Source organism: Xyrauchen texanus, chromosome 44, assembly GCF_025860055.1.
Source record: "Xyrauchen texanus isolate HMW12.3.18 chromosome 44, RBS_HiC_50CHRs, whole genome shotgun sequence".
NCBI lineage: Eukaryota > Metazoa > Chordata > Actinopteri > Cypriniformes > Catostomidae > Xyrauchen > Xyrauchen texanus.
Window position 1 is genome coordinate 8,959,836 of NC_068319.1, and position 17,252 is coordinate 8,977,087.

General features: G+C 38.0%; 1 protein-coding gene across 10 annotated transcripts in view; it reads left to right on the plus strand.

Annotated features, from left to right (window-relative positions):
* The window catches only part of myo18aa (myosin XVIIIAa), a 65,227-nt gene that overhangs the window by 42,972 nt on the left and 5,003 nt on the right, over positions 1–17,252 (plus strand). For 7 of the 10 annotated variants that reach the window (XM_052117157.1, XM_052117153.1, XM_052117151.1 and 4 more), the window contains 24 exons: positions 33–219; positions 389–593; positions 1,498–1,607; positions 2,792–2,857; positions 4,627–4,755; positions 5,754–5,897; positions 6,366–6,455; positions 6,615–6,734; positions 6,941–7,061; positions 7,292–7,419; positions 7,693–7,847; positions 10,367–10,490; positions 10,587–10,787; positions 10,888–10,998; positions 11,083–11,187; positions 12,296–12,442; positions 12,547–12,660; positions 13,413–13,529; positions 13,631–13,714; positions 13,814–13,951; positions 14,198–14,383; positions 15,011–15,150; positions 15,418–15,462; positions 16,691–16,813. In XM_052117157.1, the coding sequence (XP_051973117.1) occupies positions 33–219; positions 389–593; positions 1,498–1,607; positions 2,792–2,857; positions 4,627–4,755; positions 5,754–5,897; positions 6,366–6,455; positions 6,615–6,734; positions 6,941–7,061; positions 7,292–7,419; positions 7,693–7,847; positions 10,367–10,490; positions 10,587–10,787; positions 10,888–10,998; positions 11,083–11,187; positions 12,296–12,442; positions 12,547–12,660; positions 13,413–13,529; positions 13,631–13,714; positions 13,814–13,951; positions 14,198–14,383; positions 15,011–15,150; positions 15,418–15,462; positions 16,691–16,813 (3,090 nt within the window). The remainder of the gene's footprint in view (positions 1–32; positions 220–388; positions 594–1,497; positions 1,608–2,791; positions 2,858–4,626; positions 4,756–5,753; positions 5,898–6,365; positions 6,456–6,614; positions 6,735–6,940; positions 7,062–7,291; positions 7,420–7,692; positions 7,848–10,366; positions 10,491–10,586; positions 10,788–10,887; positions 10,999–11,082; positions 11,188–12,295; positions 12,443–12,546; positions 12,661–13,412; positions 13,530–13,630; positions 13,715–13,813; positions 13,952–14,197; positions 14,384–15,010; positions 15,151–15,417; positions 15,463–16,690; positions 16,814–17,252) is intronic. The other 3 variants (XM_052117160.1, XM_052117156.1, XM_052117159.1) reach the window with 1 other exon arrangement.

Here is a 17,252-nt window from a genome sequence, read left to right on the forward strand (position 1 = left end):
ACATACTTGAGTTGTCCCTGTCATTTCAACAGGAAGAGCATTAGTGGATTGTTTGTGGGCCGCTCCAGCAGTGCTGCGGTTCTGAGCGGCTCTATTGCTGGGCTGGAGGGTGTCTCTCAGCTGGCCATGCGTCGGGCCACCGGCATGAGGAAGACCTTCACCACAGGCATGGCTGCAGTCAAGAAGAAGTCTCTTTGCCTTCAGATAAAACTTCAAGTGGTGAGTTTTTGAGAGGGTCATTCAATATCGCTCTCTTTTTCTTTCTTTGCCTTTCAATTTTAAATGACTGATTCTTTATATGCAATATTGCGAAAACATCAACACAAATAAGGTACTTCAAATGGTAATAAAAAATTATAATAAAATTATATATTTCTTTTTCTGTCAGGATGCTCTGTTGGATACCGTCCGCAGATCCAGAGTTCACTTTGTGCACTGTCTGTTACCCCGAGCGGAGGCACTACGGACAGCAGGGTCCCCAGAGGCCCCAGGGGAAATCTGTGACCCTGGACTCATGCAGCTAGATGTGGCTTTACTAAGGGCTCAGGTCCGTGGCTTCAAACTGCTGGACAGCTTGAGGATTTACAGACAAGGTGATAAGAGAGAATGAATAGTAATGTGGAAGATGAAGATGTGTGATTCACAAGACAAGACAAAATAAAATCAAAATTGAACTTATTTATTTTCTCAATAAATGTTCCTGGTCTTACTGTTCGCAGTTAATCAATGCCCTTAATTCTAAAGATAGAAAGTGTTGGTTATCATAATCCTTTATCAAAATAGTTTGTAATAACTTTCTCTACCTCTGAAACAACTTTTCTGCTTATCTAACCAAGGGTGTGGGGGCAGGGAAAATAATATTAAAGAGATAGTTCTCCAAAATCAAAAATGTGATCATCCCAGATGTGGATGACTTTTTTCTGCTGAACACAAATGAAGATTTTTAGAAGAGTATTTCAGCTCTGTAGGTCCATACAATGGGAGTGCATGGTGACCAAATCTTTGAAGGTCCGAAAAGGATATAAAGGCAGCATTAAAATCATACGCCTCTAGTGGTTAATTCCATGTCTTATGAAGCTATATAATAGGTGTAGGTAAGAAACAGATACAAATTTAATTCCTTTTTACTATAAATCTTCCTCCCTGCCTAATAGGTGGCGATATGCACTAAGAATGTGAATCACCACAAAAAAAATCAAAAATAATGTGAACAGGAAAATAGAAATGGAGATTCATAGTAAAAAAAAAGACTTAATATTGATCTGTAACAATTTTGTAAGTCATTTAAATCTTCTGCTGATTGAATAAATTTAAATATAAATGTAAAAAAAGCATGTAAGAAAACTCGCAATTGGAAATACTTCAACACAGGACAGAAAACAGCACTTGTCAATTTATTTCATGGTGTCTTTAAGTTCATAGTGAATGCTGTTAAATGTTGTCTCTTTACAGTTAAAATGGTCCAATGACCAATTAATCCATGCATTCCTTGCACAGGTTTCCCTGATCACATGGTCTTCTCTGAGTTCCGAAGACGCTTTGACGTTTTGGCTCCTCACCTGACCAAGAAACTGGGCCGAAACTACATTGTGAAGGATGAGAAACGAGTGAGTAGTTGTTTAAGAGAGAAAATTGCACATCAGTAATACAACAAGAGCTTTAGAAATGACAAATAAACTTTTGAGCTCCATTTACTCTTGTGTGTTGTGAATACAAGACAGTAATGAACTCTGGGTAATTGTGGGTTATTGTGACGGCTTAATCAAGAATCCCCAGCTGGGCCTCTGACTCAAATCAATACACAGAGCAGACAGGAAAAATGTAGTAATTGCTCTGGGCTTTAGTGCTTACTAAATGGCCACATGTACTGCAATTATCAACTTGAAAAATGTCTCCGTCCATGGGGCCTCCAAATCTTATTTTGGTTCAGTGATTGGAGAGGCCAATGAAAAGTTTTCTACAAAATCCTAAATGTCACTTGGCCCTGAGCATGTAAAGCGCTGACAGGGTCCCAAATTAACACTCGCCATGCACCAAATGTGAGTACAAATGTAAATAAAACTTACATAAATGTGAGGTGTGTAATTTTTTTGTGCCACTATAGTCCAATGGAAAGAGCTTTCCCTATCTGCCATTGGTTGAGTGAACAGACTGCCTCAACCCAGAATTCCTACCATTGCTTGATCCAATGTGGCTGTCGGCTGAATATTAAACAGCTCAATAATTGATATAGAGAAAAAAATTGTTTAAAAATATTTTTTTAAATGATGCAAAATCACTAGTATGAAATATTTTTCTCTAGTAAATTGTCTCAGTTCAGTTAGGAGTATTCATTTTGGTCCCTGATGCAGACTTTTTTGGGGTAAAAAGAGCATAGAATGATACCCTGTCAGAGAAGGTCAATAGTGTTGAAAGTCCCAGTGGAAGGAGGAAAGATGCAAATAGAGAGAATCAGAGAGAGACAGAACCATGTTTCTCTTGTATCAGCGTTTCAGTGGAGGGTTTCTTTGGAAACCGATTCAAACAATGGCCCTTTAGTTGTTAGGGGCCAGCGCCCCCTTTAGTGGTGTAATCTAGATGGGGCCTTTCAGATAGATCAAGTTCTCAAGACCTTTCCGCATGAGAGAGTGTCAGTGTCACTGTGGGGGCTGATGGTCGTCTGGACAGTTTAGGGCCAATAGCAGACCTGAAAAGCAGAGACTGACCAGTGTGTGGATGTACACATGGGTCAGTAGTGTTTTAGTAATGTAGACTGTGTGAACTAGAGATGACACGGTGTGTGTTGTTGCAGGCAGTAGAGGAGTTATTGGAGTCCCTGGAATTGGAGAAGAGCAGCTATCACATGGGCCTGAGCAGGGTGAGTGCACACACCTCACACACACACTTCCCTTAATTCTGTCACCTATGAAGCGTTGAAGGATGCAGGTAAGTCTGATTTTAAATAATTTAAAAAAGTAGAAGGTGATAATACATTTTTGTTGCAATTATATTTGCCATTAACATTAGCATTTAGTCATTTTGAAGGCACTTTAATCCAAAGCAACCTACAAATGAGGAACAGAATGAGCAATTTGTTATACAAAATCTGCTGCAATAGTAGGTAGAGCAGTACAGAAGCTAGACCAGAAGAAACAGACTAAGTAAGAATTATTATAATATAGATTTTATTAGATTTTATTCAATTTATTACATGGTTTTTGGGTTGAAGGAATATGAAACGGCGTTTACATTACACTAATACTATAGCTTCATATTTTTTAATGTTTCTATTAACAAACTATTATAACAAAGGCACTTCAAAGTCTTGTCAAGCTGAGGTCAATTATCATTCAATTAACATGTATACATGCTGGACAAGGCCGAGCTACAATAGAATTATATATGTCTGTTAGTCAGACTTTGTAAAAATTTAACTGGTACTATTGCAGTCGGACTAAAGAACATTTTAAAGACATATTTTTGTTTTGACTGGAAACAAATTTGAAGGGCATGTATACGTACTGAATGTCAGAGGCTTAACACGGTTTGATGTCATATTTCACAAGATTTGTTTATTCATATTGTTGTACTCCTTTATTTTTTTCTTTTAATTTTTTTTTTTTTGAGAGGGCACTGCCTCCCTTGCCTACTCCGAGAAAACACCACCACTGCTGCTGTGTGTATTTTTCTGTGAGTGACTGTAAACCACTCGCGGTTTACATGAGTCCAAGTGTGAACTGCTTTGTTTGTTTGAGTCTTTTCTAATTCTTCTGTCTTTCTGACATTCTGCGCCACCACTAATCAGTCTAAACAGACGCTGGCGTGCAACAGTTTAATCCCATCAGCTGAAAATTCACACAGAGCCGAAGAGACCTCAGAAAAATACATCAGCGTTGCAAACAAGTCCCACCTGACGTGCTCCCAGAAGAATGGCAATTTATTGGACCGTATTATAAGTTGGAATAGTTGGTAATCATTTTGTGGCAGCTACAACTGGCTTCAGGATTTGTGAAGGCTGAACTGAAATGGATTACAACATTAAAGATCCCTTCACAAAGGATTCAAGCAGTGAAAAACATAATGATTTACAATTCTACTGACGTCTCCTGTCAGTCCTGCTTGGCTTCTGCTGTTACAAGTACTTGAAATGCTAAATAAACTCCAAAAATACATTAAATGGATATTGATTCATGGAGTTGTTGTTCAGATTGTTCTGGTTGGCTGTCCTGTTTTGGATATGATTCTTGATGTCTCAATTTATTGGATTGGTCAGTTGGATTGGAGAGATTACCTAATTGGATGTGTATAATCACAAGAGGTCTTCTTGGTTTTCGTATCTATTTATCCAGCTCAGGTGTAAAACAGTCTGAGCAAACACACTCACAAACATTTTTCTGATACATTTGTTATTTTCATTTAAAGTCTTCTTTTTGTTGAATTTATTTAAGTCTTAATTCTTTTTTTATATGTATTTGATTACATGAGCAATGTCAACTTGCTAATGTTATGTTATTGAAGCTCTATTACAAATTAAAACATATGTTTGAGAATACAGCCCTATGTTCATACCCTCGGTCTCCCTGATATTTTATAGAATAAACACTTTTTGGTAGAATAAACCCCCAAATGTGTGTTTGTGTGTGTTAGGTATTCTTCAGAGCTGGAACTGTGGCTAAACTCGAGGGACAAAGGGATGAATATACCAGACAGAACATCACACTGTTCCAAGCAGCCTGCAGGGGGTACTTGTCCCGGCAGGCCTTCAAGAAGAGGAAGGTAGTCATTTTCCCTCCACTGCATATCCTCTGTGTTTCCTTTCAGTCCTGAGCTGAATTTGAATGTCCGCCTCTGTAATCAATCACAGTCTCCACAAATATTTGTCCTATGTCTGTGTACTAAAACATACACAAAACACTGCTGCTAAAAAATATTTTCCTCACTGGTAAACAAAATGCCACAGATGCCATGCTATCAATCTGGAACATGTCACTGTAGTAGTAGTTCAAAATATAAAATCTTTTTTTTTTTAAACAATGATCCTTCTCCTATACAATCCTTAGAATCCATATGGAAACCATAGAAACCATTTAGAATCTATGTAGAATCCCTATAGAATCCTGTAGAAATCCCTATAGAATCCTATATAATTTATGTAGAATCCCTAATAGAATATTATAGAATCATATTGAATCTCTATAAAATGTGTAGAATCCCAATAGAATACTCCAGAATTCCTGTAGAACAGTTTTTCCCAACCCTGTTCCTGGAATCCCCCCAACAATGCATATTTTGGATATCTCCCTAATTAAAAACACCTGATATTCTAGTAGAATCCCTATAGAATTCATAGAATCCTTGTAGAATCCCTATAGAATACTACAAAATTCCTATTTAATCCCTGTAGAAGTCCTGTAGAATAATTTACAATTATTGTAGAATCCCTTAAGAATGCCTATAGAATCCCTATAGAATCTAAAGTCTAAGGACACAACTTGCTACCAGGTGACATATATTAAGCACAATTTGTCACCTGTTCAGTCTTTATAGAATTCTAATATTCAATAAAGCGTCATAAACACGTTCAGATAACATTGAACAAGAACAATTATATTTTTTTGTCAAGCTTTTAATACACTAAATTTCATGTCATTCACAGATTAAGATCTGTCTTATCAGCATGTTTGCTTTGAACCACGTAATACAGAAACTTAAAATCAGAAGATACAGATCTGCTCACACTGTCTGTCTCCCTTTCTTTCACACTCTCTAAACAGATCCAGGATTTGGCCATCCGTTGTCTCCAGAAGAACATTAAGAAGAATCATGGTGTGAAGGACTGGCCTTGGTGGAAGCTTTTCACCACCGTACGGCCTTTAGTAGAAGTTCAGCTCACTGAAGAACAGATTCGAGGAAAAGACGTGAGTCTGTCTGCCTTGCTCTTTACTTCATCTTGGACTTTCTCGCTATACAAAGCCTCTGTCAGTCTATATGATGGTATATAGATTTGGAATGTCAGATGAGGAGGAATGGAAGGTTTATCTGCCTGTGCGTATGTGGGTATGTGATAGCGTTTGCCTTAAAAGTGACATGATCTAGGGCTCTTGTTGCATCAGCTGTAGAGCTGCAGCATCCCTTTGATTTCGGCTCCCATCACATCTCAATCTGAGCTCAAAGCATTTGCTTTGGAGATGTCACATTGGTGTCTGCCCTCTTCCTTAACCCAGCTAGAGGCAGAGAGTTCTGCCTTATCAAAAGAACATCAGACCATCACAATATTAGTTTAACAAACCTCAGGCCAAAGATGTCCTGGTTCTTATCTAAATATTCAGTATTGTCTTGTTAACACTGCTTGCACTAGTGAGAATTTTGTCATTTCTGACTCGTAGGAGGAGATCATGTATCTGAAGTTAAAGATGGAGAAGGTGGAGAAGGAGAGAAATGAGCTGCGACTGACTTCGGATCGTTTGGAAAGCAGAGTAAGAGACAAGTATCTGATTTGACTTTAGGACTAGGCAAAGCAGGGCCTCATTTCATTGTCCTGCTCTGGTTTGGGATTGGCAGAACTGGTGAAAACAAAAGTGAATGAATGGGTTCTTTTTTTGTAAGTTAAAAAGGTTATATTTGTGTTAATGTAGATCACAGAGCTGACTGCAGAGCTGTCGGATGAGAGGAACTCTGCGGAGTCTACGTCACAGCTGCTGGAGACGGAAACAAGTGAGAGGTTACGGCTTGAGAAAGACATGAAGGATATGCAGGTATGTAAACTCTTGGACTGACTGACTGAAAGTTGTGTTTAAAGATTTTTGGAGGAACTTTCTGTTTATTAAATTGTTTTGCAATCAAACTTGTTGAGGAGGTAAAAGAGTGAGTTTTTAATGTATGAGGAGGTTATGGTGGGAGTGGATTTTTGCAAATGGGTTGCTGTGGAATATACCTGTTCCTGTCTTCTTTTTAATTGCAGGTGAAGTTTGTTGCTGTTAAGAAACAGATGGAGTCCATGGAGATGGAGATCATGGAGGCAAGGCTCCTCCAAGCATCAGAACTCAACGTTGATATGGACAACGACGATGATGACGATTCAGGTACCAAAAATGAACTGCAATACAGATGACCAATCAGAGCACAGCCAGAGAAAGTGTGGCAACCCAGAAGCTTGACTATAGAATTGCTTCACTATATAAAGAAAATAGCCATTATTTTAGAGGAAGTGAATTTTTCTCAACTGTATGGATGAAGAGACTGGCCAATTGATTTAGAAATTGGTTATAAACTGCTCAACATGACACACTTTAACTTAGTACATTTTTGTCAGGTGGTGAATGGAGACTGAAATATGAACGAGCCATTAGAGACACAGAATTCACAAAGAAGAAACTCCAGCAGGAACTGGATGACAAGCTGGAGACAGAACAACAGAACAAAAGACACCTGGAGAGAAAAGTCAGTAAAACTAACACACTACACACAAGCACACACACGTACACTCATACACACGCACACACTCTGCATGCTATATACTATCTGGATTCAAACTGCAAACATCTGCTACAAAATCAAATATGGACTTGAACAGCTCAAAACTCTCCAGAATGATGTAGTTTTTATTCCCAGATGTGTGTAATATTCTGACATTAGAAACCAGCAACACTTCATGACAAAAAAGTGGAAAAATAAATAGTTTATTTGTCTAACCTTGCCCCTCTCACTCTGTAGTTAGCAGACTTGCAGGCCGATCAGGAGGAGTCTCAGCGATCTATCCAGCAGCTGAAGAAGAAATGTCAACGACTGGGAGCTGAACTGCAAGACACCAAACTGCACCTGGAAAATCAAGAGGGACGCAACCATGAACTGGAGAGAAAACAGAGAAAGTAAGAGCCAGTTACACACATAAAGGCGCATACCTTAGTTTGTATACAGTCTTCACGTTCTGATTATAGAGACTGTTGTTTGGGATTTTTAGTTGTTTGGTGGTTTGGGTTGTTTTGTTTTATTGACCTGTCTGATAGTTTAGGCTGTTTGTTCACTGTTGATTGTTTGGAAAGTTTGATTGTTCGGGCTGTTTGTTTACTTTGTAATTTGTTTCTTTTATTGTTTTATTTTTTATGCTGTTTGTTTATTGTTACAGATTTTTGTTTACTGTCTGATTATTTGAGCTGTTTGTCTACTGTATGACTGATTGGGCTGATTGTTTACTGTCTGATTAAGTTATTTGTTTATTGTCTGATTGTTTGGCTGTTTATTTACTGTTTGTGTCCTTCCGGTTTCCTTGGGCTGTTTGTTTATTGTTTGGTTGTTTTGGCTGTATTTTACTGTTTGATTGCTTGTCTGTTTGTTTACGGTTAAATATTTTGGGCTGTTTGTTTACTGTCTGAATGTTTGAGCTCTTTGTTTACTGTCTGATTGTTTGGCTGTTTTAGTTTTTGCCTGATTAAGCTGTTTGTTTACTGTCTGGTTGTGTGGGCAGTTTGTTTACTCTTTGATTGTTTGGACTGATAATTTACTGTTTAGGCTGTTTAATTGTTGGTTAATTGGTTGCCTTATTTTAATGCTGCTGTATAATGTTTAGTATATGGCTGATGCATGTGGCTGATGTTGATTAGGAAGCAATTTAATGCTTAGATTGGGAATTAATTTTAGATCGTATAAAAACATTAGACATGGAGCTACAGTAACTAGCCCTCAACATGCATGACAACTCATGAATAATGTCTGCAGAGACATCAGGCCCAGCCTGTGGGTTTGTATCAAATTATATGTGGTTTCTTTTTAAGAGAAACTGGGATACTAAGAAATAACATGTTCATTTAACATTTTTTTTTTAACATGTAGGTTTTAGGATAAAATGTATATGAATGTATTAGGGAAAGTGCATCATTTATGTGCTGTGACTGGTCATAATTTGACCTTGTTATCACCATTCAGCAGTTCACTTAAATAATCCTGCACACTTGCATGAATTATTTAAAGGACTGCATGTACATAAAAAATGCATGCAGGCTAAAATAATTGTACAAAAAGGAAATGTGTTTTAAAAAGGTTTTAATAGCATGTCACACCACAGAACACTGTTGACAACCACATAGCTATGCAAAATCAATGTAAACAAAATGTGTAAATGTGAATGGAAGTTTAAAAGATCTGTGAAAATCAGGTGCAGTAATGAGGACATAATAAAATGTGTAAATAACATGTTTTTATTTAAATACAAAAATATTTAATTTAAATATGGCCTGCACATAGACAGATAACATCAAACATATTAATATATATATATATATATATATATATATATATATATATATATATATATATATATATATATATATTAGAAAATAAACAAATACAGTATAGCATAATATACTATTTGAATAATAACTACACATAGCCTACCTTTTCAAGAGCAGATCTTTGCTGATAGCTTCGTTGGTTAGATTATTTCCTCATATCTTCCCTCTATGTGAATTTTGCGTCCTTATGTCGGCAGTTTGAATTGGTTTCTCCAGATAATTCTTGTGAAAACATGACAAGCCATTCACAAACACTGTTTCTGCCATTCAAAATGTGTTAAATTAACACTCAAAAGACTTAAATAGCCACAAAATATTTAACATTTGCAATGGCTTATTTTCTGCATTTCTGTCAAACTTGAGCACTTTTGAGGTAGGTGATGAATCTGTCGTTAAAAATACTGTGAACAATGCGGTTCTCTTGTTACCAATAATACACAGACATCATGAATAAATTATGCTGATTACTGTGTTACTGGTTTTGCTGTTTATTTAGCTGTTTTGCTACATTTATTTATGCCTTTTGTTGCATTTGTTGTCACTTTTTTAGTTATTTGTCATGTGGTAATTATTGAGAGCTCGTCTTAATGTTATTTTTGGTTGTCACCGTTATTGTTATTTGTGTGTTAAATGATCAGGTCCATGCACGGCTGAATAAACTCCGTGCATCGTGTAGTGCAGCTTGCTTCTGGAATTTGAAGAGTAGTTATACTTTGGTGTTGTCAGGATTAGCATGTTCATTCATTTTGTACCCCTTCCTGGGTGCCCCATAGTGTGTTGGTGCCCTAGACAGTTGCCTATATTGCCTATAGGACGGGCTTCCCCTGAGAGACTTGAAGCAGAAGGAATTGAAGGAAGTCCACATTACTTAAACTCTGTCCAATCAAATGATCCGTTGCTAACAACTCAAATAAAAGTTTTATGATCTAAAAATCCTGACAGCTACAAATCAGATTTCATCAGAGAGAGGAAATTCATGCTTTGGTGCTACTGACTGATGTTTGATAGCCATGTAGGCCCATTGTTGATGTGACTTTTATATTGCGGTTAAAATTATATCTCTCAGCACCTGTCTGTCTTCCTCTCTGATGTTCTGGCAGGTTTGATGTGGAGCAGAACCAGGTTCACGAGGAACTACAGAGGGAGAGGAACCAGCGGGAGAAACTGGCCAGAGAGAGAGATATGTTGTCTGGGGAAATATTTACAATTAGACAACAGATACAGGTGAGAATTAAGACGTGTGTGTGTGTGTGTGTGTGTGTGTTGGTGTTCTCTTCCCCTTTTTGCTGTGTATAGATAGATGTGCTTTTGTGGATGCAGGAAAAGGAAACAGAGCAGTGTGCTGTCAGTCTGAAGTTGGAGCAGCTTGAATCCGAGCTCCAGGACCTATCCTCCCAGGAGTCAAAAGATGAGGCATCACATGCAAAGATTAAGAAACAATTGCGTGACCTGGATGCCAAGGTCAAAGATCAGGAGGAGGAGCTTGATGAACAGGCTGGAACCATTCAGATGCTTGAACAGGTATAGAAAGGGAGGGGTTAAAAAGAAGTGGATAGTGACTTTGAATATGAAGAAGAGAATATCAATATGCAGCCTCATGTGATCTGTATGTGTGATTTAGGCAAAGCTCCGGTTGGAAATGGAGATGGAGAGACAAAAACAAACACACTCCAAAGAGCTGGAGGGTAAAGATGAGGAGGTTGAGGAGATCAGACTGTCCTGCAGTAAGAAGGTGAAGATCAAGGAACTAGATTTTCAACTTAATCATTTCAAACATACATACAGTATTTGATAATATCTCTTTTGTGTGTTACAGCTAAAACAGATGGAAGTGCAGTTAGAGGAAGAATATGAAGATAAACAGAGGGTTCTGAGAGAGAAGAGAGACCTTGAGTCTAAACTGATGACCGCTCAGGAACAGGTACTGCCACAACACACACACATAAAAAACACAACTCTACACAACACAATATAACACACATCACACAACACTAATGCTCAACACAATTTAACACTCACTACTACACAATATAACACTTAATTTCACAACACAATATTACACACACACCACACAACCTGGTAACACTGAACAAAACAGAACACTATATAACACAACATACAATATAACACATTGCAAACAAAATATAATACACACAACACTACAAACCACAATGTAGCAAACAACACAAAATATCAATCAACACTGCACAATATAGAAAACAACGCACAACACAAAAACACACAAAATAATAACACCCAATAAAGCATAATACAATGCTACCGTATATAACACAATATTACACCTAACACTACACAACACCCAATATAGCACTTTATTGCACAACACAATATAACAAGCAATGCAAAAAACATACACCTATGTAGCAAACAACACAAAATATCAATCAGCCCTGTACACAACAATAACAACAAAGCATAACACAGTGGTATATAATACAATATAACACATCCACTACACAACAACAAATACACAACTTTATTGCATGACACAATTAACAAACAATGTAAAACAGCCCACAATAACACTCAACAAAGCATAACACAATGCTATAAAACACAGTATAACACTTAACACTACACAACACACAATTTAACACTTTATTGCATGACATAATGGACAATGCAAAACACAATATAACACCACACAACTTTAGAACACTCAACAAAACATTACACAAAGCTATATAACTGACAACACTACAAAACACAATACAGAAGACAACGCAGATCACAAAATAACACACAACACTTCAAAATACAATAACACTCAACAAAGCATAGCATACTGTAACACAATATAACACACCAAACAACACAACATAGATATCACACTACAGTATATAACATTGCACAACATAACACAAAACATCATTCAGCACAAAAGTACAACATACACAACAAAATATAACACAAAACAACTCATCATGATGGATGTGTTATTCTGATACCTATATGTGTTTGTTGTTGTCCCTGCATGTTTATTTGAATTTTTGCAAACTTAACTGCAGGTTGGTCAAAAGGACGTTGAGACAGAGAAGCGTCTCAGAAAGGACCTGAAGCGCACAAAGGTTCTGCTGGCTGATGCTCAGATCATGCTGGACCATCTGAAGAGTAATGTGCCCAGCAAAAGAGAGATTTCCATTCTCAAAAATAAGGTAGGATCGCACAATTACCCAGTAGTCTAAAATACAGTAGACAGTCACAACAGCTGAATTTGAGAAGAACTTGTGCATGTGTGAACTCTGTTCCTCTGGTTTAGTTGGAGGAGTCGGAGTTCGCCTGTGCAGCTGCAGTTAAAGCACGCAAGTCTATGGAGCTGGAGATTGAAGACCTTCACATCCAGATGGATGACATTACCAAATCCAAGATGTCTGTGAGTCAATCTCTGTGGCACTCTCCTCAATGAACCAAACACTTCTTCAATCGCTTGCCATTTCCTGTCCCTTCATCATCCACTCATGCTTTCATTGGATAACCCCACATTTTCAGACTGTAGACAAGTTTGATTTACTGTAGTTTCTCTGGTTATTGAGCAAGTTGTGTTATGTACATATTTAAGTGCAATTTGCAGTGTAGTTATTACTTGGTAGATGTAAACACACTAATGTCAGCCTGGACATTTGGTAAACAAAGAATTAATATATAGCATGTCCATTCCCTCCTCTGCTTAACCTTCACTGCATTCGTTTCTCCCTATCACATAACAGGCAGCTTTAGGATTTCTGAAACATGTTACATAATTAAATGGTACAGTTGGTTTGATTTACTTTGAGGAAGAGGTGATGATGTCAAATAGGAGAGTTTAAGGGATGTAATCTCCTTGTCACTGCCTCAACCAGAAATATGCAATTACTGTGTGTAATTACAGTATTTTAGTCCTACTCTGGTTCTCACTCTAAAATGGCAAAGCATAGTTTTTAAAGCACTGCAATACTGGGGCTTAATAATGGGATTGTTATGAAGTGTTTTCTCTGTCATTAAAAGTTTAGTTTGTGTCATTTAGATATAACTGAATTTTACTTTTTAGGCTGATTACATGAACTTTTCTTTTAGACATTATTAATGTCTCTTGTTCAAATCTTTGGTTCTTCTTCAACACGCTCTTTTCGGTCTTGTGTTTCTCAGCTTGAGGAGCAGGTGAGTCGTCTACAAAGGGAAAAGAATGATCTGCAGTCTCGCTTTGAGGAAGATCAGGAGGACATGAACGAACTGTTGAAAAAACACAAAGCTGCAGTAGCTCAGGTGGCCTAACTTCCTGTTTGCCACATCACACAGACACATAAGCACCAATGTAGAGCTAAAATAACTGTGTGTTTGTGTGTGCATGTGTGTTATGAATGTAGTCTACCAGAGATCTGGCACAGCTCAGCGACCTGCAGACCCAGCTGGAAGAGGCCATGAAGGAAAAACAAGAGATACAGGATAAGGTACCAAAAATCTTCCAAACAAATTTCAGAACATCTCCATATCTTGCAGGACCTCAGTGTGACATTTTTTTTTGTATTTTTTATTTTTTTTAATGACAGCTCCACTCCTTGCAGTCACATCTTGAATTTCAGGAGCAGTCCATGGTGGAAAAATCGCTGGTCAGCCGACAGGAAGCTAAAATCCGTGAACTTGAGACAAAATTAGAATATGAGAGAACCCAGACTAAACGCCTGGAGGTATGCATGAAAGTTTGACTTGCATATGACACAATTACAACCTACCTAAAGCCCCTTTACCATTCCTTGGTTTTTAAAATTGGTTCAAAATGGGTCCAAAAATTCCACTATGCCAAGGAAGGGAGACAGCAGTCAGCGTTTGTGTCAGCAGCATTTATTGTGTTTTTTTGTTTTTTTAGTGCTTGTCCTTGGGTTTCTCAATCTCGCTGTACCTTATCTCTCCATCTGTCCATGTTTGTCCTCCAGTCTCTTGTAACACGGCTGAAGGAGAACCTGGAGAAGATGACTGAGGAGCGAGATCAGCGTGTCACCAGCGAGAACCGGGAGAAGGATCAGAACAAGCGCATGCAGCGTCAGATCCGAGACATAAAGGAGGAGATGACAGAGCTGTCTAAGAAAGAGGCAGAAGCCAGTCGCAAAAAACATGAGCTGGTGAGTGTCAGAGCAACTATTAGAAGTGCATTAGCTGGGGGGCCTGCATAGCTCAGCGAGTAAAGATGCTGACTACCGCCCCTGGAGTCACGAGTTCGAATCCAGGGTGTGCTGAATGACTCCAGCCAGGTCTCCTAAACAACCAAATTCGCCTGGTTGCTAGGGAGGTTAGAGTCACATGGGTTATCCTCCTCGTGGTTGCTATAATGTGGTTCGCTCTCGGTGGGTGGCGTGGATGCCGCGGAGAATAGGGTGAAGCCTCCACGCGCGCTTTGTCTCTGTGGTAACACGCTCAACGAGCCACGCGATAAGACGTGCAATTAAGGCAATTGAGATTCGTCCTCAGCCACCCAGATTGAGGCGAGTCACTACGCCACCATGAGGACTTGGAGCACATTGGGAATTGGGCATTCGAAAATGGGAGGGAAAAAAAGTGCATTAGCATATAGATGACCTTAAAGCTATTTTGATTTCAAGTAACCACATGGCTCCGAACTATGGTATTTCTTATGTAAGAAATGGAACCCAAAACAAATTTAGAAGCTAATACTGTAATTGCAATAGTTGGTGTTACAATAGTAAACCCATTATCAATGTTCAAACTTTGACTGCTTGTCTCTTGAACAGGTAATGGATATTGAAAGCTTGGAAGCAGCCAATCAGAGCTTACAAGCAGATCTGAAGTTGGCCTTTAAGCGGATTGGTGACCTGCAGGCCGCTATGGAGGATGAAATGGAAACGGATGATGACGAAGACCTCATCAGCAGGTACGAGGAGTGATTAGCCTATTCTCTAGTCAACTGTTCCCATGGCAACATTTCTTTTGCTGTTTATCTAGAGCTGATAGAGATGACCACTGCATGTCACTATCATTAAGTGTACATACACAACTACTTCTCCAGTTCTTTCAGTATTTTCACCATCTCTGTATCTTTCACTCTCTTCTGTGCAATGGTTGCTTTTTTCTTGAATTGATTGAAATTTTCCCCCTTTCCTCCATTCTTTTCTTCTCTTTTCGTTTCTGTTTTATGCAGTTTACAAGACATGGTGACAAAGTATCAAAAAAGAAAGAACAAAACGTGAGAATAATATGTGGTGTTTGTTTCTCACCTGTTGTTGGTTTGAGTTTGTAATTACAATTGTTGTATGAATCTGTCTTCAGACAAACCACGCATCTAAAAAACAAACAAAAAAAACAACAGCCATCAGAATCAGAGCATGTTCATGTTTAACATCATTTTAAGTTTGCTCACAATCATCTTTGCACTTTGTTCTATATTTAAATGCAAAAAACTGAAACCTTAAAGGGATAGTTAACATAAAAATGAAAATTCTATCATTATTTATTCACCCTTGTGTTGTTCCAAACCTGTATGACTGTCTGTTTTGAGTTTCTGTGGAACACAAAAGGAGATGTTAAGCAGTCACCATTAACTTTCATTGTATGAAAAAAAGATGCAATAAAAGTAAATGGTGACAAACTAATCTACTTTTATTTCCAGTGTAAGACATAGTAAGACATAGTCATACAGGTTTGAAGCAACATAAGGGTAAATGATAACATCATTTTCATTTTTGGGTGAACTATTCCTTGAAGTTAACCCCAATGGATGATGAGTTGTTAAAAATCTGAATAATGAACAAAATTCCCACTTCCCAGACCGAATTATGATTTAGCAAAAGCTCAATGAATTTCAGTTGCATCTTGTTGCTGACTTGTGTCTGGCAGGTTGTGTTGTTGTTGTTGTTGTTGTTGATGTTGTGTGTTCTATGTGATGTTGTGTGAGCAACTGAATGGAAGTGGGGGAAAGAGAGGAGGGGAGAGTCTGCTGCATTCAGATGATTGCAGTAATTGGGTGGAACTGCGATATGCAACCAAAAGAAGCAGATTGTCACCGTAGATTAGTGTCTGGTTCACGGTTTGAACTGTGTGTAATAGCAAGTTAAATTCGTCCAGAAACAGCTGCAGTCTAAAGCCACTGCACTATGTACATGCATGTCATTTATGTAGGCATAGGTATATTTATGTTTGTGCTTGTGTTCCCTTTAATACATGTAAGGCATTTATCTAGTTTCTCATTTGCCAACATGCCTGATGTTCATTTGAATAACTGCAAATACTTACAGTATAGGACTGATATGAAATGGGCCATTGCTTAGGGACATTTAGGCATTGGCCTGACTTTTTTAATTTAATAGAGTTGATGAAAGTGTCTTTTCCCAAATTTCTTGTAGTGTGTTTTTGTGACCAAAGTGTTATAATAATCTAGCCAACTGCCCATCTGAATGAAATTCTTTTGTTGGCAGTGGCAATGAATCAGATATGGACTCTGAGGTGGAAGACCGTGTGGATGGTGTGAAGTCATTGCTCTCCAAGAGCAAGGGATCCACCAAGACACTCACTGATGAGGGAAGCTTGAAGACCCCCAGGTCAGTATGGATCTCTTTAAGATGTATGTTAGATTTTCATTTCAAGGAACGTGATTGGGCCCCAGAGCTGGAAAAATGCAATCATTCCTATTACACTATAATCACACTATTTACTGTCAAATAAATAAATTATGCTTGTAACACCTTAAACCTAATCTTGACAATCAGTTTATCATTTAAAAGCTTCAAGACTCTAGATTTGATGTCTTAAATCTATATTATGACAAAAATGTTGGAACAATCATATTTACAGAACTTTTGTCAGGAGTCCTACATCAAAACAGGGAGTCCTAGCCTTTTTTTTATGCACTCCCAACAAGTCTGATCATCCAGCCTTTGGTTTAACTCTCATGGAAATGGTCCAGTAAACAAAATCAACTAGAATTTGTGTCCGCAAAAGTTACAAAATATCAACGCATTTCTTCAGAGTGAATTATTC